Source organism: Lactuca saligna, chromosome 9 (assembly GCF_052625555.1).
Source record: "Lactuca saligna cultivar CGN05327 chromosome 9, ASM5262555v1, whole genome shotgun sequence".
Classification (NCBI taxonomy): domain Eukaryota; kingdom Viridiplantae; phylum Streptophyta; class Magnoliopsida; order Asterales; family Asteraceae; genus Lactuca; species Lactuca saligna.
In genome coordinates, this window is record NC_136425.1 from 53,057,825 (window position 1) to 53,078,984 (window position 21,160).

At 35.4% G+C, this 21,160-nt stretch overlaps 2 protein-coding genes across 2 annotated transcripts; one reads left to right on the top strand and one right to left on the bottom strand.

The window, feature by feature from the left end:
• The first annotated feature begins 2,132 nt into the window (after positions 1 to 2,132).
• LOC145015205 (putative glycerol-3-phosphate transporter 1) lies at positions 2,133 to 4,948 on the top strand. The gene is made up of 3 exons (XM_078973651.1): positions 2,133 to 2,269; positions 3,029 to 4,060; positions 4,288 to 4,948. The coding sequence occupies exons 2-3, from the start codon at positions 3,055 to 3,057 to the stop codon at positions 4,845 to 4,847; spliced, it is 1,566 nt and encodes a 521-aa protein (XP_078829777.1). The 5' UTR covers positions 2,133 to 2,269; positions 3,029 to 3,054; the 3' UTR covers positions 4,848 to 4,948.
• A 2,398-nt stretch (positions 4,949 to 7,346) lies between these two features.
• Positions 7,347 to 7,912, bottom strand: LOC145017508 (uncharacterized). The gene has a single exon (XM_078975530.1). It carries the CDS (start codon positions 7,609 to 7,611, stop codon positions 7,432 to 7,434), a length of 180 nt encoding a protein of 59 aa, XP_078831656.1. The 5' UTR covers positions 7,612 to 7,912; the 3' UTR covers positions 7,347 to 7,431.
• Between the last annotated feature and the right edge of the window lie 13,248 nt (positions 7,913 to 21,160).

The following is a 21,160-nucleotide window of genomic DNA, read 5'->3' on the forward strand; positions in this document are numbered from 1 at the left end:
TTTATTTTTATGTATCTATCGGTATAAATTCGAGATAGTAAATGTTTCCACGTACACTTAAAACTTTCGTTTGTTATTTTTTTTATTTTTAAATATTGACTTGCTGTTTTATACATATGTGTCTGTATACATTCGAGTTTATGTACTTTCAATGTAATTTTTTTTACGTTTTCATGTTTATTTTTATGTAGGTTTCCTACGTATGATTCAGTTAACATACTTCATTTTATGTACGTTCCGATATAAATTCAAGTTTTTTATGATTCGATGTAAATTTTGTGTACGTTTTCATTCTTATTTTTATGTATGTTTTCTACATATGATTATGGTCACATCTAATATGTTTTTAGGGAAATCTCCATAAATGTCCTAAAATTTTAGTCTAATTTATGAAAAAATCCCAAACTAATTTTTGTTTACAGAAAAACATATAATACCAACTAAAACTTTGAAAAAACCCTTTTTGGACAGTTTCGTAGATTTAGCCGATATTCTGACATTTTTCGTTAGTTTGCTCAAAATATTAGGACTTTATGAAAATTACTCGATAACCAAAATATTGAGATTTTTTTGAAAATTACTATGGAATTAATGGATATTATTATTAACAAATTATTTATAAACATAATTTTTTTTATTATAAACAAAGAAAATACATTTATTGCTAATTTTTAGGAATAGAATGGTCGATTATGTACTTCTCTATTGTTTGTTGACCACTTCAAAATCTCTATGTTCTTCTTATGTATCGTTGTGAGTGTCATATTGAGAAGTATTCTGTTAGGCGTGACCAATACAAGAGTTGATAATATTTATTAATACACAATCAATTAGTGTGTACTTGCTATTAGGCATGATGTTATATGATCATGTGCTATTATAAAATATCATTACAGGAACATATAGATATTTCATTATGTTCCTTAACCTAACTATCACCTAACCTCCAAATATTATCCGATAACAACCATAAAATTACACACATCTATCGAGAGTGAATGACAATTTAAATAGATAATAATCATTTTTCCATATAAATTATCATTCACGGTTCACTTTTTACATTTTATAGATGTGTATTAGTCGATGGTTGTTAACATGTAATGTATGAATATTGGTTTGTAGTTAGGTTAAACAACATAAGAGGAAGACCAACATTAGAGGAATGATAACTAAGTTCATCTCACATCATACCCACAACAATGTATAAGAAGAACGTAGAGAGTTTGAGTGGTCAGGAAGCAATAAAGTACTTAGACCACCAATTATTCATAGAAATTAGCAACAAATGTATTTCCTTTTTTTATAATAAAAATATTTGTTATGTTTATAAATGATTTGTTAATAATAATATAATTAATTTCATGGTAATTCTCAAAAAAGTCTCAATATTTTGGTTATTATGTATGTTTTGGAAAAGTCCCAAAATTTTGAGCAAACTAACGAAAAAGAACAGAATACCGGCAAAATCTGCGAAACCGACAGAAAATGGTTTTTTCGAAGTTTTAACCGGTATGTTGTGCTTTTTTATAAATAAAATTTAATTTGAGATTTTTTTATAAATTTGACTAAAATTTTAAAACTTTTCTGAGATTTCCCATGATATAATGTGGAGTTAGTTGGTGGTAACAATCTTGTATATTTTTATCTACAAACAAATGCGGCAGCGATGAAGTTTTATCAATACGAATCAAAGTTCAACTTGCAAAACGGGTTGACGCTCCGTGCAATGGACAAATTAGTAGTTCTTTATATAAAAATTAACCTTATATGCTTTTAAATGAAAAAAAAAAATCCAGCTTTTACGTGGTTTTTCATAGACATTATTAGTCCACTTACAAAACGGAATGCCGCAACATTAGTTCTTTATATAAAAATTAACCTTATATGTTTAAAAAATAAAAAAATAAAAAACTGCTTTTACGTAACCCAACGACATTATTAATTTATTATCATGCAATCACGCGAATAGCCATTTACCGATTTCACCCTTAAGCATCCTTCTTGACGCTTGACTCTACGTGGGCGTGAGCCACATTAACTCCTTCATTGACAAATTGACAAAGCAATAATTATAAAGGGGCATTACGGTAATTTCAAATCTGTAAGAAACTGCACTATAAAATTGAATTCCGGGTTGTTCATGTCGACGCTCACAAGTCACACCACAGCGAAAAAACAGGGTAAAGCAACTCCCAAAGTAGCAAACCTGACACAACCCAGAACCATCAATTTCCTCAATCGATTCGTCAAAAAAGCTGATAAGCAGGTACAATTTTATGATTCTTCTTTGAAAAAACTTTGTAATCTCTTGTTCTATCGTCATCGATTCTGTGTTTGAATTTTTATGATATTCACGTTTACATCTTCATCTTCTGATCATTTTGATTTTTGAATGTTTTACGAAAACGAGTTCAATTCAAACTAATCTTTTTTGGCTTAATCTCAAATTCCTCTTCTTCCTTGTCTTCGTATGCTTGTTGTCGTTTTCTTCGATAGATTTCTAGAGGATATCTTGACTTGTAGTTCAGAAGTTTTCTGGATTTTTGTTAACTGTTTGCTTTTGAGAGCAAATCCGCTATCCAATTATCTTAAATTCAAATTTAAAAATGGATAGATCAGATCATATCCTATCATCAACTTGATGATTTTCAAATTTCATACCATTCGATGATGTTTTGATTTATGCGATAACTCAAAAGTTACCGTTTCAATAGTTATGTTTCATGTTTCTATTTGTAATGTAAGCATTTTATTATTAAAAAAAAAATGATGTTTTTACTATTTATGGTTAATAAATTAGGCAATTGATTAAGTCGAATATCCCGACTTAATATAGGCTGTAACTTTTTGCATCCTTCTGATTAAATTGGTACTTAATAAAACAAATTCAACTAAAAAACATGCTACACATGACAACAACTAAAAAAAAGCCATAGTCTTCTTTAAGCTTTTGCTAGACTCTAAAAGCCAACTTCCCTCTTTAAGTTTGCTTCATAATTTAATATCAAATTTTTCTGTGTTTCAGGTGAATTCTCAAAGACAAATTCATCAATGGGTTCGATTTCAAACCCGGAAAACGAACAAAACATAATCAAAACCAAACCACAAGGAATCCAATTCATAGAATATACCAAAAACTCAACCCTCTCATACAAAACACACCAATCCATAGTCCTAATCATCACATTTTTAGCTTACGCGAGCTATCATGCAGCTCGAAAAACCACAAGCATCATAAAAAGCTCACTCGATCCTCAATCTCAATCCTCAAACGACACCCTACAAATACAATCCATCTCCTTACTTTCGTGGTTGTTAGGAAGCGGGTGGGCCCCATTTAATGGCACAAACGGGACCGGATTGCTTGGAGATCTTGACTTGGCGTTCCTATTTGTATACGCGATTGGTATGTTCTTTTCGGGACATATAGGCGATCGGATGAACCTAAGGGTATTTTTGACAATTGGAATGGTTGGAACCGGTTTGTTCACTTCATTATTTGGAGTTGGATATTGGGCAAACATTCATTTCTTTTACTATTACTTGGTGGTCCAAATGCTAGCCGGGTTGTTTCAATCCACGGGTTGGCCTTCTGTGGTTGCAGTTGTTGGGAATTGGTTTGGAAAGAGTAAACGAGGGCTCATAATGGGTATATGGAACGCTCACACGTCTATCGGGAATATATCCGGATCATTGATTGCTTCTTATTTCTTAAAATATGGTTGGGGTTGGTCGATGGTAGTTCCTGGTTTAATGATTACTATCGTTGGATTGTTGGTGTTCTTGTTTCTACCTGTTGATCCTGAATCAGTAGGAGTTGATAAAGATGGAGATGGAGATGGAGATGGAGATAAACCGGTTGAAAAAATAGGGGCTGAAGTCACTAAACCTCTATTGAGCTCAAAGGCAAACATCCAGAAAGAGAAAGAATCACCCGTGGGGTTTATAGAAGCATGGAAGATACCCGGGGTTGCCCCGTTTGCATTTTGCCTCTTTTTTGCAAAGTTGGTTGCTTATACGTTTTTGTATTGGCTCCCATTTTACATCAGTCACACAGGTAAACTTGTTTTCAAAATTTCACGTTCCTGTATTGGCTCCCATTTTATGTGGAAAACTCCAAAACCAGAAAGCATGTTTCACATAAAAAAGATAAATTGTTACAATCACATAGACTAATCTCTCAAAATATGACTTGCACCTTTTTACACTACCAATATGGAACATAATAACTCATTTAATTTAGCCAACAAATCACAATGTTGAAGGTTGTGTGATTTTTTGCAGCTATAGATGGTGAATACTTGTCTGACGTGGCGGCGGGCAATCTATCTACATTATTCGACGTAGGGGGAGTTGTGGGAGGAATCCTAGCTGGACACATTTCCGACCGATTAAATGCTCGAGCCATCACAGCAGCAAGCTTCATGTATTGTGCTATTCCAGCTCTGTATTTCTACCGAAACTATGGACACGTGTCCATGACTATAAACATTATCCTAATGTTAATCACGGGCATGTTTGTAAATGGTCCCTACGCTCTCATAACAACTGCGGTCTCGACTGACCTCGGGACCCACCGGTCCCTGAGAGGCAACTCTCGGGCCCTTGCGACCGTCACTGCGATAATTGACGGAACGGGCTCGATCGGTGCTGCGATCGGGCCGTTGCTCACGGGTTACATTTCAACCCGGAGCTGGAGTGCGGTTTTTACCATGCTTATGGCGGCGGCATTTGTGGCGGGGTTGTTTCTTACTAGACTCGTGGTGGCGGAAATAGCATCGAAATGGGAAGATTCGAGACGGGGTTCGATTAGTATTCGGAGGTCTCCTTTAGTTGAAGTGTGATTGCTTCTGAGGGTATTTTTGTAAATACATGTGATATTATCTGTATGTGATTATAAATCGATTTTGCATTTAATCTTTTGAATGAATGTGACTTTACTCAAGCTTGGCAAATTGTTATATATATAGTCTATTTCTCTAGTGTGGTCCTGATGTTAATAAAGTAGCCATCTATAGGTAATAGAGTTGTGTCCAACTTTTGCAAAGTAGCCATCTATGGGAATGGAGTTGTGTCCAACTTTTGCAAAAATAAATAAATAAATAAATCGTTTGATTGAGAGTCGATAACCATATTATCTTTATATTTCAAAATACAAATTTTATAATATTTATCCATTTTAATATTATATGAGTCGAGAGGACGAAAGAAGGACAAAAAGGTAAAGTGTTGCTGTCTTAATACATTAACTAGGTTTTCTGGTTAAACCAATTAAGTCATTATGTCTACGCTTAAGTTATAAAGAAACAACCATATATATTTATCTATATATGAACCGTTTGAATTAGACTAAATAACCATTTTACTCTTTAATTTAAAAAAAAAAATCATATATTCATTAAGCAAGAAAGGGCAAATAGATAAACTGTTTGTGTCTTAATACATTAACCAAGTTTTTTTTTTGACTTAACCAATTAAGTCATTATGTCCAAGCTCAAATCATAAAGAAAAGGCCTTATATAGCTGTTCAGATTAAGTGAATTAAGCTTATTAAATTAGAAAGAAAAAAAAAAAAAAAAAAAAAAAAAAAAAGTCCCTTAGACACTTGGGATATATATATATATATATATATATATATATATATATATATATATATATATATATATATATATATATATATATATATATATATTGCTCTGTCATGTATTAGAATTTCTTATTATTTTTGGAATGCTTTCGCAGGTTTATGTCATCTGAATGTTGAGTTGCACTTTTAGCACTAAATTTATTTTAAGAATTTTTGACAGGTGCTACATTTAAGGCCACGAATGGAAAAGAGTATCGGCTTCATACTAAGCAGCCACTAGCTTTATATTTTCTTAAACAATATGCCATCCAAGCAATAAAAATAAAAAAATAAAAAACTTTTGAGCCAATAAAACCAAATTTGCTTTCAAAGTGTAGCAATCAACAGAAACTTTGCCTACTTTATTGACATAAGAGTTCCAACATAATTGTGGCTGTGAGAATTTGAGGAAAAACAAACAAAAAAGCTAAAAGTGCAGCATTGGTGTCTTTTTTTAAACTTATTATGGGGTTTGCTTAGACGCCACAAACTATGATCTCGTATTGTGTGGGTCCCAGAATTTATGCATAAAATTAATATGTTTGATATTGGTTGATATTCCTCTTGTTCATACCCTATCCAACATGTCCATTGTCCAACTTAAAGCATCATTGAGGAAAAAAAATTAGTATTTGATAGATATGGCCACTCATAAATTTGTCTGAACCATTATCACAGTGATGATATTATCAAGCAAGTGACTCACAATTGCATTTGATGCCTTATAAACAAGAAACAATTATGAAACAGCCAATGGAATGAAATGTATTTTCTATTTGGTTTTGCATACTTGTCAAAGGAATTGGAATTTAAATTATGTAATATGACCCTTTTTATTCATTTTTTGTAACTTATTACTATTATTTTTAATAATGATGATTTCATTTAATTAAAATTTTCATTTTATTAAACTCCTACCTGTTCAAACCTATATTTTTGTTCTTGAATTTCCATATGATATATAAAGCAAATAAAGATAATTTTAAAAAACGGAAATATATAATTGTACTTAATAAATATCTTGCTTTGGGGCTAGATCAAAGGCCATTTAGTCGGGAGCTAAGTGCAAATTTAAAGAGTTACACAAAGAAAAGGAAAACATGTGTGTATGTCCATGTGTATGTGTGCCTGTGGGTAGGGTTGGGGTTGGGTAGATAGGAAAGATGATATTCATTTTGATGGGCAATTTTGTCTTTTTACTAACAAGAAATTCCATACAGGCAAAAATGTATAAGGTAAATGAAGAAGAGAAAGTAGGAAACAGACTTGCTATTAGATGCTAAAAAGTTTGAAGTATTAGTTGTTTGTGATTTAAAAAACTAAAAACAAGATCCCTCTCAAAATCTTCTTCCCTTCAAAATCGGGAGAGAAATTTGATCAAGGAATTGCACTCTGTTCCACTTCTATGAGCATCCATGTCCTTGAGGCTTGAGTTAATTCATCCATAATACTTAGACAGTGTTCATGATTAATTACATATAGATACAGCAGGGATATCAAAATTCAAACACAGAAACACAAGTCAAATATTCAACAATTTCAACATGTAACAATTAAGCAATAGCAAACAATTGCATGTCAATCGAGTTAAAGCAATATTTGAGTAGGCAAGTATCCAGTCAGTTAATAATTTATTCAATTGGAAAATTGATCATCAAATTGAGAGAATTTTACATGAAGAAAACTGTCTATGTTCATCTTGTCGAACGAATTCCTATTAAAAAAAAAACTATATCTTTGAATTCCATTGTTAATCAAACAGATTAATTGAACATCAAGAGTGATAGGAAGACCTGTGAATACTAAAAGTTGTCGTCGTCGTCGGGTTTCTTAGGTTTGCGATACCTTTGCTCCATTTGCTTCGCCATCGAAACTGCGCAATCTGCGAGCTTGTTGATATTTGGAACGTTGTAGTTCTGAGCAATGTATACGCCACACACTGTGCCTAGCATGAATGGAAAAGAGCTTCTTATGATTCCCATGCCTCCGCCTCGGATTTGAGATTTGTGTGATTTGGCGATTATAGCGAAATGAGCACGTTGATTGAGATCTATTTTTTTTTCTTAAGCTTCTGCGTTTTCCGGTAGGGTTTCGGAGAGAAAGTTCTCGAAGCTGGAAACGCCTCCCGTAGCAACCCCGTGGAGCATACGTTGGCACCAAAGCAAAGCCCCAACGCTTTTTCAGGGTATAATGGTAAATCTAGTCGCTTACTTTTTAGCGGTGATTACCGGGGTTGTTCAGATCAGATAGCAGAGTTAGACCTGGAAAACGTGTTTGTGTCGGTTCGTTTTGTTTCAAGATATTAAAAAGATTGAAATATTAACGAGGTAGAAATAAAGACGGTTTGGTTCGGTTATTGGTATCAGTTAATATTGGTTTTGGTTAACGGTTTTAGTCGGTTAATGATTATGGTTAATGGTTAATATCGGTTAATCAAAATCGTTAAAGATGATATAAAAATAAAAATAATTTTCTTTTAAATTAAAAAAACTTAACATTATAAAAAAATGGTTCTGTATTGTATATATAATTGTATTGATAGAAGATTACTCATCATATCTTACTCAAAACATTATCCTTTAAATTTTCAATTCCTAATATAATTACATACCTTATTTAACATTATATTATATTAAAAATATTTATTAATATTAATAGTTCGGTTCGGTTTATTATGGTTCGGTTTTAGATGAAAACCATAACTGAACCATATGTATTCGGTTAATCAAAATTAGAAACCGAACCATATCTTTTAGTAATGGTTTGGTTATATCGGTTAATATGGTTATGGTTCGGTTTTTCGGTTAATATGCTCACCCCTAGGTTGAAATATTTTGACCCTAACCCGACCCGTTTAATTATCATGTCGTGCCGTGTCAACTCCTTTATTTCCGTGTCGGGTTTCGGGTTAAAGCTTAGACCTTGTAAATATGTTGTGTCATGTCGGATTAAAATGTTTTAAAGTTTGGAAAGTAGGAGTTGTGGAGGTAAAAAGGAAAAAGTGAAACATTGGAGTTATGAGACTGAATGACAAAATTTATAGTAAGTTTAGAAGGAAAAATGAAAAGAGCTAAAGTTGGGGAACAAAAGGGATATGTGGTAAGGATGACTAAAATTAAGCAATTTTGAAATTTTGAATATTACTTCTAATTATTGAGTTTGGTCCACTATAAGTCTATAACATATAATATATTTATAAAAATATGAAATTTATAATAAATAATATATAATTAAACGGGCCATATTCGAGTCATCTTCGAGTTAAAAGTCTTGACCCTAACCCTATCCGTTTAATTATGGTGTTGTGTCGTGTCAACCCATTTACATAAACGTATCGAAATCTTTTACCCTAACCTGCTAATTTCGTGTCGTGTCATGTTTTGTCAGGTCTAGTAGCAGGGAGGGTACCTTATTAACACTGATCGTAACCGAACCGAATTGCTAAAAAAACTGAACCAAACCAAACCGTATAAAGGCGGATAACTACGGTTCGTTTACGGGTATCCGTTAAATATAAAAAATAAGAATCAATCAAAACTAGAAACTCTATTTCAACAAAAAAAAAATTTCTGAAAATAAAATGAATTCTTTAAGTATAAATGATAAATACTTTAATATTATAAAACCAATCATCAATTCTTGATTTGCACAGATAAAGGTGCAAACTACATTAAACTTATTGATATAATGATATTCCCTATTTATTAGGGTTATTAGTCCAATAAACTTTAGTATATTGGTTTAAATGTTCAATTGTGACTATTTTTTACATTTGAAGTGCACAAACTTTTATTTTTAGGTTTTAAAATGTCATTTTAGAAAATCTGAAGGGGTCACCCGGTGACACCCATGGTAATCAGCAGGTTTAGATGCCAACTCAATTGTCACGTGTAACACTTAATGTAACTGCTTGAATTTACCCTACACAAATATTAGGATTAATGACGATTCTCGAATAGCTGATTTCGGGTTGGATTTTGCTAAATTTTTTGGTTCAGATGTTGAAGTGTAACACCGTAAATTTTCAAAAAAAAATTTCATTTTTAAAACACATAAAACTCAATGTAACATTTCTCAAAAACTATCAATGCATCAATCGTCAAAACACAAATCAACCAAACAACTGATAATATCCCAGAATCCTCAGACATAATCTCGAACAGGTGTGTACAATCAAACCGGAGCCTTTCCGCGATCCTAAGAAGTAAATGAAACACATAACACACAACACGGTAAGCACGGAGCTTAGTGAGTTCCCCAAAATACCACATATACAAATAATAAGCCTCTCATGGCTATAGCTCGGCATGGACCCTCTAGTCATGCATCTCGGTGACGACCCTCCGGTCTCACGGCTCGGTGTGGACCCTCCGGTCATGTGTCTTAGTGAAGACCCTCCGGTCTCACAGCTTGGGTTGGACCCTCCAGTCCTGTATCTCAGTTAAGACCCTCCGGTCTCACAACTCGGTTTCGACCCTCCGGTCCTAACTTAGTAAAGCACATAAATATAGCATATATCACAAAGACAAAATGCATGATATCACATAACTCAATATAAGCACATAGAACCCTCCGGTCGATAACTCAAATAAGACTCTTCGGTCACACAGTATTACAACTCAGGTAAGTATAGTGAGAACTAAGAAGACTCGCCTCGTAAGTAAAGCAAATATGTCTCGTACTCGAACCACCAGTCTAGCCTCCGCCTAACATATATCGTAATTAACTCTAATTAATAAACGACCCCCAAAGATGTTAGGGTAAACTCACTTCTAATTCTTAAAAGGATAAAAGACCATTTTTCCCTTCCATGGCCTCTAAAGTCCACAGTTTAACCAAACCCTAAAAGTCAACAGCAAGCGTGTACGTTGGGCGTACTACTTCGCCATGCATGCATCGGGAAACTTCGCCACTACGCTGCGCGTAATTGGGAGTACGCTCAGCGTACGTCCCAGACTTACTTTTCCCACTCTCTTGGTCTTAATTCGTTAAGACCATAGCTATAATATCAAATCTGGACTCACTAAGGGCTAATACTCCAGAAAGTTTGTGGCTTTAAGCCTTTGCATGGTTGAGAAAGTCTAATCCTCATAAACTCTCACTCCTTACTCCAAATGATGCACCAACCAGAGGGAAACTCATATCCAAAGCTTGAACTCCAACTCTACTCTCTCCATAGCTCCTTCTTCGCTTAAAGGATCCCACAAAGAACACTCAAAAGCTTCAAATGGCCACTCAAGCTAAAAAAACGAAAATTGGGGTTGTGAGGGAGTTGAAGACTGGAAATGGTGGCCAAAAATGAGGCCATCGTGTTCCTTAAATAGGGACACACCACACAGTTAGGGTTTTCACTCTGAGCCTAGTACGCACGGACACACCAGCGTACTATAACGCCCACAGATCCGGGCTAGTCAATTTAGAGACGATAAGCATCGAAAATGACTTTCTGATGGAAGATTATTCAGAAGGATTAATCTTAACTAAGTTGTAGTAGTTGTGATAAGGATTCTGAATATATAAAGAATGTTGAAATATGAGTTATAACGAAGAAGTTATGACATGTTGAAAATTTGTGACAGAACCATCACGACACAATGCGACGTAAATAGTGAATTTACGATAGAGCGATATTTGGCCTTAGCGATCTAAACAAAAGTCATATAATACGTTAAACCGAGAGCGTGCATAAAAAGAACGTCCAAATCTGACTTTGTATGAGGAAGTTATGATTTTTCTAAGTTTTAACTTAGCGGTATGCAACCCAAAGTTCGAATATGAGATCGAGTGGTTTCTAGCCGAAACAATCTAAACGAGAATTGTAGATCTCATCGATAGTAGTGCAACGGAAGAAAGGCAGATGAAAACGGACGTCAGATAAAGAAGTTATGAATTTCTAACGGAGTTTTCCTGTCCCAGCCTACTAAAAATAATATAATAAAAATAAAGTCAAAATTAGCCGACCGAGTCTAAACGAGAGATGTAGATCATAATCTCACCTACGCGTGGATATAAAGAATGTTGAAAACGGAGATCGTATGCGAAAGTTATGATTTTCTGAAGTTTGAGGCATGCTTACCAAAGGGGGAACGCCCCGCGTTCGGAGCCCAGAGCCTGTCCCGTCGCATGTCAAGTCCGAAGTTCGTAAGCCATGACGCATGGCGGAACGCGTTGCGTTTGTCCAAGGAACGCGCTGTTTTCATTCAGGGAACGCGCTGCGTTCGAGACCAGATTCACCCTATAAATAGATCACAAGGGCAACCGAGTTTGGTTGCCAAATTAATTACAAAACAGATTCACCCTATCAAATAATTACAAAACAGTCCCTGCACTTTTAATCAATTCCTTTAATTCAAAAGTTAATTCACTAATTAATAGTATTATTCCAAATTAATATATTATTCATATAATATATTAACAAATCATATCTATACCCCAATTTATTATTCTTAACAATAAATCAGCCTCTCTCCTCAATAGTCATCTTGTCTAGCCACCAATATGACGGCAACCCAAAAGTACCATGCTACAACGGGTCAAGTACATACCAAATATAGTTATGGACTTAGACACTAATCCAACAGTCTCCCACTTGGATAAGTCTAATAATTATAGATGCAAGTACGACTTCAAAATCCGATTAGCAATCGTAGCTCTCAAAAGCCGTTGTCGAACCCTGACTTGTCCTTTATATAAGGGATCGTATAGTCCTCCGTTCTCAATACACTGTGTGGAAAATTACATGGAACACAGTCGTACTTATTGTCCAACGGTTTGTTTCTCGATCTCTGATTTGTCTGACATAGAACTTAATCGAATACATCAACTTAGTCCTGATCGGGCCCGACACATAAGTCAAACCAAATCATTAAGGGGCCCAAGATATCTCTTTTAGCCTCGTAGGATAAAAGGAACAAATAAACTTCGACTTATATGCATTTGCTATTCACTCATCAAATCATACATAACAATGCGTTTTATAACATCAAGTTACTGATGCGTTTACGCAATATCAATGCACAACCAACTCGCAAACAATAAACCATATATCTAGGTTTAAAGACTATATGCTATTATCGTCTTACAATCACTCGTGATTAATTCCATGAAGTGATTCAAGTGAGTGCGAGTTTAATCCAATACTAAAATCTTATTTTATAAGTACTCATGTAGTTGCAGCAAACTTTTTCTATATTAATACACTTTACACAATCTACCAGACAATTCAGGACATCATCTGCTTCTCACGTTCCGTGAATAGCCGGGACATTAAGGAATATCCAGAAAGGCATTTCGGGAATCGGTTTGATTCTCTTCTTTCATACCTACTTCCAAAATATGAGCGACTGTCGACTGTTCGAATAATCTTATTATCCAGGAAGTTAAAACATGCAAAGTGAAACAATAGGTAAATAATTAACCCAAGACTGTAACTTTACTTATAAATGATACTCTTTTATTTAATCATCAAATGTTAATAACAATTTATCTATTACACGTTTCAAAACTATCTAATCACTAAAACTTATATCGTCATTCAGCTCAATGCTCCTAGCGTGCTGTAAGTGCTTAACCCTACTCAGTCCCTTCGTAAGGGGTTCTGCTGGGTTCTCTTCTGATGATACCATCTTTACTATGAGGAGTCCCTCTTCTACCCGATGTCTAATAAAGTGATATTTCCTGTCGATATGTATGGATCTGCCATGATCCCTCGGTTCCATGGTCAAGACAACCGCTCCTTCATTATCGCAGAAAATCTCCATAAGCTCCTTTATGGCTGGCACAACTCCAAGGTCTCCGATGAAGTTCTTCAACCATATCGCCTCCATTGACACTTAGCTCGCTGCTATGTAATCTGATTCGCACGTTGAATCAGCTACGGTCTCTTGCTTGGAACTTTTCCAAGGCACTGCTCCTCCATTAAGGTAAAATACCCAGTCCGAACGAGAGCAGTAGTTGTCCTGGTCAGTCTGAAAATTGGCATCATTGTACCCTCACACCCTTAAGTCATCACTCCCACTCAGGATAAGAAACCATTCCTTGGTCCTCCGAAGGTACTTAAGAATATTCTTGACTGCAGTCCAATGTGCTCTGCCAAGGTTCCCTTGATATCTGCTGACCATGCTCAAAGAAAAGGCCACATCAAGGCGAGTACAAGTCATAGCATACATGATCGAGCCAACTGCGGAAGCATAAGGTACTCGGCTCATCTCTGCTATCTCGGCTTCGGTACTCAGGCTTTGAGTCTTACTCAACTTGGCATTACTTTGGAACGGTAACTCCCCTTTCATGGAATTCTCCATACTAAAACGCTTCAGTACTTTATCCAAGTAAGTACTTTGACTAAGTCCTATTAGTCTTTTACTCCTGTTTCTCACTATCCTTATTCCCATAATATAGGCAGCCTCTCCGAGGTCCTTCATAGCGAAGCACTTCCCAAGCCAGGAATTAACCTCCTGCAGGGTTGGGACGCGTTTCCTATGAGTAGTATGTCATCGACATAATCATGAAACACAGCTATGGGTAGCATAACCCTAATAGACGCAACTGGCGAGAAGGTCTCATCATAGTCAACTCCGGGAGTTTAAGTAAAGCCCTTCGCAACCAACCGTGCCTTATAAGTGTGTACTTTCCCATCCATGTCGTTTTTCTTCTCGAAGATCCACTTGCACCCGACCGTCTTAGGACCCGGTACATTGTCAACCAAATTCCATACTTGGTTGTCATACATGGACTGAATCTCGTTGTCCATAGCCTCTTTCCATTTCGCAGACTCTAGGCTTGCCATGGCTTCCTTGTAGTTGTTAGGTTCATCCAAATTTACTAGTGTACTATCACTAATAAACGTATCACCTTCAGTAGTAATATGAAAAACATAAAACTCTGGTGAAACACTAACTCTACTAGAACGTCTAAGAGGTAGGGACTCATCAACAGGTTCAACTGGAGTTTCGTCCTCGAGTTGAGCGCTAGTGTTAGAGGTTCCTTCGTTGCTTGATTCTTGAAGCTCTTCAAGATAAATTTGCCTCCCACTGTCCCCTTGGCTTATGAGTTCTCGCTCTTGGAAAACCCTTCTTCTCACAATGAAGACAACATTTTCACTCGGTCTATAGAAGAGATATCCAAAGGACTTCTATGGATAACAGATGAAAATACACTGCTCACTATGAGGTTAGATCTTGTCGTGAGTCTCTCGTCTTACGAAAGCCTCACAACCCCAAGCCTTGATATGTGCCAACGAGGGAGCTTTCCCTATCCACATCTCGTGAGGTGTTTTGTCAACCTTCTTTGTAGGGACTAAGTTAAGGATATGGGTGGCAGTCTCTAAGGCATACCCACATAATGAGATAGGTAACGAAGCACAACTCATCATGGAACGAACCATATCTAATAGGGTTCGATTGTGCCTCTCAGCCACACCATTCAACCGTGATGTCCTTGGTGGCGTCAATTGCGAAACAATTCTGCATTCCTTAAGGTAGTCGAGGAATTCAAGACTAAGGTACTTGCCACCTCGATCGGATCGGAGCATCTTAATTTTCCTGCCCAGTTGATTCTTCACTTCTTGCTTAAACTCTTTGAACTTTTCAAAGGTTTCTAATTTGTGCTTGATTAAGTAGATATACCCATATCTACTATAATCATCGATGAAAGTTACATAGAAGTGGCTTGCATCCCTTGTGGTGGATCTAAAGGGCCCACACATATCGGTGTGTATGAGATCCAATAATCCCTCACCCCTTTCACAAGTACCAGTGAAGGGTGACTTGGTCATCTTTCCAAGTAAACAAGACTCGCACACGTCATCGTCCCTAAGGTTGAATGACTCCAACACTCCATCTTTTTGGAGTTGGGCTATGCGCTTCTTGTTGACATGTCCAAGATGACAATGCCACAAGCATGCTTTGTCCAAACTATTGGAAGATTCAATATGCAACACATCATTTCCTAAATTGTCTACAACCATCACAGTTTCATATATTACATTACAAGGCAAAAACTGATGGGTTTTGGTCATAAGACATCCTATGTGCTCATACAAACCCTAATGCTTGGATCTAGGTTTCTCTATTGTACATGCTTTGAATCCAAGACTATAAACCCCAATTCTAGCATACATATAATCATATTAACATGAGAATAAGTTTATAGTATTACCTTGATTGTTATGTAGCAATAACAATCACAAATCTCCTTGAATTGACTTTGGAAGGCTTAGAGTCACAAGTGTCACTCCTCTAATGGTTCACAAACACCATAAGCAAGAGGATGAAGAGGAGAGAGGTTGGAGGCTGCCAAAAACGTGTGTTAACCCTTACAAAAAGCTTAGCCATGTTTTTGAGCCTTAAGGGGTCTTAATATAGTTGGGCTATTAGGGTTATCTAACAAGGAAACCCTAATTTGGATGCTTAAGCCCTAAGCAACCCATAGACTCCTTTAATTAAGCCCATGGACGATTTCCTTATGGGTTTCCCATTAGAATTCGTCCATCCTTTAATACAAGGCAATCCATGGCCCAAATTGCAATTATCTTATAATTACAATTCCAGTCCCTTAAGTTTAATTAATCTCTTTTAGTCACAAAACTAATTACCAATTAATTATTGACTAATATTAATTAAACAATATGATTTCTCCTTTAATATATTATTCCCATAATATATTAATAAACCATATTTAATCCTTACTCTCCATAATTCATCCTATCAAGTTGCTTTGGTGAAGGCAACCCAAAAGGACCATGCACCATCGGGTCAAGTACATACCAAAATAGTTATGGACTTAGACACTAATCCAACAGTCTCCCACTTGGATAAGTCTAACAACTATTCTGCGTATGACTTCAGATCCTGATCTGCAATCGTAGCTTTCCAAATCCGCTGTCAACTCTGATCATATCAGATACGCGTGTCCTTAGATAAGGGATCATATATTCCTCCATTCTAGATATCGCATGAGATATGATTTCTAATCATTCTCTTTGTACTATATCTCGATTTCCGATTTATGACGACAGACTAATTGAACAAATCAAATTAGCCCTAGCCCGGCCGAGCATTTACGTATGTCATCACTAAACCATCGAGGGGCCCAAAGATATCGCTTTTATCCTACCTTGGATAAAAGGAACGGATAAACTTTGATACAATGCTCGCTTGCACTCACTCACCGAATTACATACAACAATATGTTTTATAACACCAAGTTACTGGTGCGTTTACATATTATCAATGTGCAACCGATCAGCAAGATACAACTCACACATCTCGGTTTCAAGAATATAAGATGTTGTCGTCTCACTAATCACTCTAGATAGTGATCCAAGTGAGCGTGGGTTTAATCCAATGCTCAAATCATATTCATAAGCACTCATGAATGTTGCAGCAAACATTTGCTTATGTCTAATACTCTTTTAGACAATCCACACACCAATTCACGACAATCTTCATTCATATCTACTTCCAACATATGAACGACTGTGGCCCGTTCGAATAATTCGATTATTCTTAATAAACTCAATTATTCTGGAAGTCAAAACATGCAAGGTGAAACACAAGAATAATACTAATCTCATATGGCCTCAAACCTTTGAGTATAAACAAAACACGTTTTATTTATCACCATATCGATTACTCATTATTTGTCGTTTCGGGTAATCAACTTCTTACTTGAATTATTACACTTGTCCCATGCTCCTAGCATGCACACAATGTTTACCTATGGTTCTTACTTTTGTGAAATAGACAAATTTGAACACGTTTCCAATCATTCTCATTTTACAACTCCAAATCCATTTTCTTAAGTGTAAGAATATCACATTCTTGTTACTTATAGAATATACTAGATTCTAACACTTTATGCAACGATCCTTTCGTAATGTCACTGCACCAAAGTCACAAAGACTATTGCCAATGATATTACAAAGTCCTCTATCGGAGATTGTTACAAGACAATTCCTTAGATACGATGTCTCTCACTCAAAGTACATTCCTTTGAACATCCTTTTGCATAAAGGTTTCTAATCTAGACATAGATTTTCAATATTTACTTCCCAATATGGACACGCTTCCATATTTTCCATATGACAACTAATTTCTTAATAGAATCTTATCTATTTGTAATGATGTCGATATTGTCCATCCAATATGGAAACATTTCCATAATTTCCAATACTATACTTCCAACTACTCACAAGCGACCAATCCTCATCGAACTTTGGATTGTCCTTTGATAGTTGTTTAATTATTTTAGTCAAAACCGATTCTAGTCCCTTTTCCCTCTAAATGCACTAGACATTTGGAAAATTTTAGAATGATCAAACATTAAAGCATTTGCAATCGATCCTATACTCGAAGCGTATGGGACACGACGCATAATGTTTTATTTGCTATGTTCTCAAAATTCGAATTGTGAAGAGGAATGCCGTAATCATAATCGAAATTTTAAGAACACACTATGTACCTTTGACTAAATTTATTAACATTCCACAACCTAATCCTTTAGATTTGAAATGAAGCATAATTTTCTCTCCCTTAATTATAGCAAAACAACCTTTCAACTCTTACAACTTTGCAAAGTATGACTCTTGTTTTCTATAATTAATATTGCCAACTATGCAATACTTGCCTTAATAATCATACAATCATAACATTTATGCTCCCACTATCATGATGATTATTATAAAACATAACACTTATGCTCCCACTAGCTTCGACATGTATTCATAAACATCTTAACTTTTAGAAAAACAATCCTTATTGAATTTCTTAAGTTCATGTTTCTAATACTTAGTGCTTTGATAATCTTTTATCAAGACTTCTTGAACTTATACACTTTTGCCTTAGATAGTTCATATGTGTGTCTTAACAATTAAGACTAATTGCCAAACCTCACAATTCAAATTATGGAAAGGGATGCCGTAACCATGATCGAATTCGAGAATGCAATTTTACAACCACTATCTTTTAAAATCTTTCTTAGTGAAAGCATTTTCTCACAATCATTTTCATGAAGGAGGAAATCTTATGACACTTAGATTTAAACGGTGTATGTGTTCCTATCCATGTGAATTTGTTAAAACCAAAGTTTACGACAAATTCAAACTCATATGAATCGAACTTTCTTAATCTTGATTTCTTGCCTTATGGTAGCACAGCTGCCCACCACGTCTTCCAAGTAGTTAAGCAGCTCACCCTTTCCTATCAATGTACTTTCCATTGATCAAGGTCCTTGCCTTTTATGCATTCAAATGAGAACTCATAGGACTCATATGCATAATTAACTTGATTGGATTGGCACAGAAACAAAATAATGTCTTCACGATAGGTTGTAAACCTCAACTCGTGTGCTAGTGATGATCGATAAGGTTTATTTGATTTGTTCTTGAAACTTTTTCAAGACTATTAAGACTCCCACTGACTCCTTGACATATACGATTCTCTTATCAAAACATTTCTTGACAAACAAATATTCAAGAGTTAGTGTAGCTTATATCAAAACAAAACACTTCATAATTTTGGTCTTAGTTGGTCTTTGTCTTATCCAAGACATCACAACTTTCCACAATTGATGAATGTTATAAACCTTCTTAATACTATTCACTCAATTTCACAATCTTTAAGACTTGTTTTGGAACGAAGCATGATTGACTTCTTGATTTGACCATTTCTTCAATCTTTGATTCCTCTTCTTGGACATACAATTGTACCAAGACTCATTAGAGGATCAATTGAGATATGGTTGTTAATCATTAAGACCTATCATAAAGCATAAAAGCTACTCTCCCTTCTTCTTAGAATGGAGAAACTCTTTATCTTTCTGCCTACTTGATTCTTCTTATTCGTTTTGCTATTGATCTAAACCCTTTAATCAATTCAAAATTACACTTAATCTTGTAAGTGCAATCATATTTACTAAGCCTTTAGTAAATCATGACGAATATCTTTGTTACTCTTATGGTGAACTTGATCAACACACAACTTTGTGTACTCAATCTCCTAGTCCTTCACTTGACACTTTGTCAATGAGTTAGTCTAATCTCCAAATATGTAATTTCTCATTCATCGTGCATCCACGTTGCATGATTCCAAGTTTCTGTCCAATTGAAACTTGGGCGATGAGAATCTCTCCATATTTGGTAAATTCTCGACATTTCCATAAATAACATAACTAAGAATCATATTCATTCGTTGTAGAAATATGCAAACATCAATTTTCACATAACGATTTCATTGCAAGGAAGTAAACAAATAAATAAGTCAAAAAAAATTTATTTTATTTATAAAAGCAGCGGAAAAACATTTGTCCTTACAATGCAAAATCTATTGAAAACTATGTAAAAAGAAAATTCCTAACAACTTTATCATAACTATCTAAGCTCAAAATCCAATCTTCAAGTCCATGAGATCGAGATCCATCTCTTGTGATTAGATTCATCTTGCTTTCTTATCAAGCTTCCTTTCTTTTCACCGATCCTTCAAAACATTCAAATGCAATCTTATCACATCATGTATTAAGAATCAATGAATAGGAACTTAATGGAGTTAGATAGTGGATTCTTACCTAAAGCGTAGTCATACTTTTGACTCTCCCATCTCTTAGATCTCTTAGGTAATTAGGGCAACTTCGTCTCCAATGCCCCTTCTCTTGGCAATAAAAGCAAATTGACTCCTTTGGAATAACACATGGAACTACTTCAGACATCGCCTTTCTCTTATGATCAAACTTTTCGATCATTGCATGTCTTTCATTGCCATTGTCTATATCCATAGAGGTCTTGAAGGCAGATTCACCAATCAACTTTGCTTTTCTATTGCGCCAAACCATTGCTGATTCAGCAGCAATAAGCATGTAGGTGAGATCTATAAGGTTCACGTCGCGGTTCATCATATAGTACTCTCTTACGAACTCACTATATGAGTTAGGAAGTGACCGAAGAACCCAATCAACAGCCATCGCTTCACTGACAACGGATCCCATCATTCTTAATCTATCAATGTGTGACTTCATCCCTAAGACGTATGCACACACCGACTTGCCCTCTTTATGTTTACTTGCCAAAAGGGCTTGAGTGATATTGAATTTTTCAATTTTACAATCTTTTGGGTTAGGGAGAATAATTGGAGGAGGAGGAGGAAGTGAAGCATGATTTCTTGTTCCTCGAACGAATCGTGGAATATCATCTTCACGTGGAATGCTTGTTCCACGGGATTTGAGAAGACCATAGTTGTCGAACTTTGACATCGGGAGAAAAACGAATTCAAGTTAGTTGATTGATTGAGTCCTTGGTAAATCACCCAAATGAAATTCCAAGGCTAGGACCCAACACAATATCCTACAACTCGGGAGAGGGATGTCGTAACCCAAATTGCAGAACATTTGATGGTAAGTGAATGACAATTCACTAATTTCCACCATGAAAAAAAACGAAAAAGAAATTTAAGTTTTAAATCTATGAAAACTCCTAGATCCTTTGAGATTCATTGAACATTTCAATGGCATGTTTAAATCTCGATATGCCCCTCTAGTTTGTGA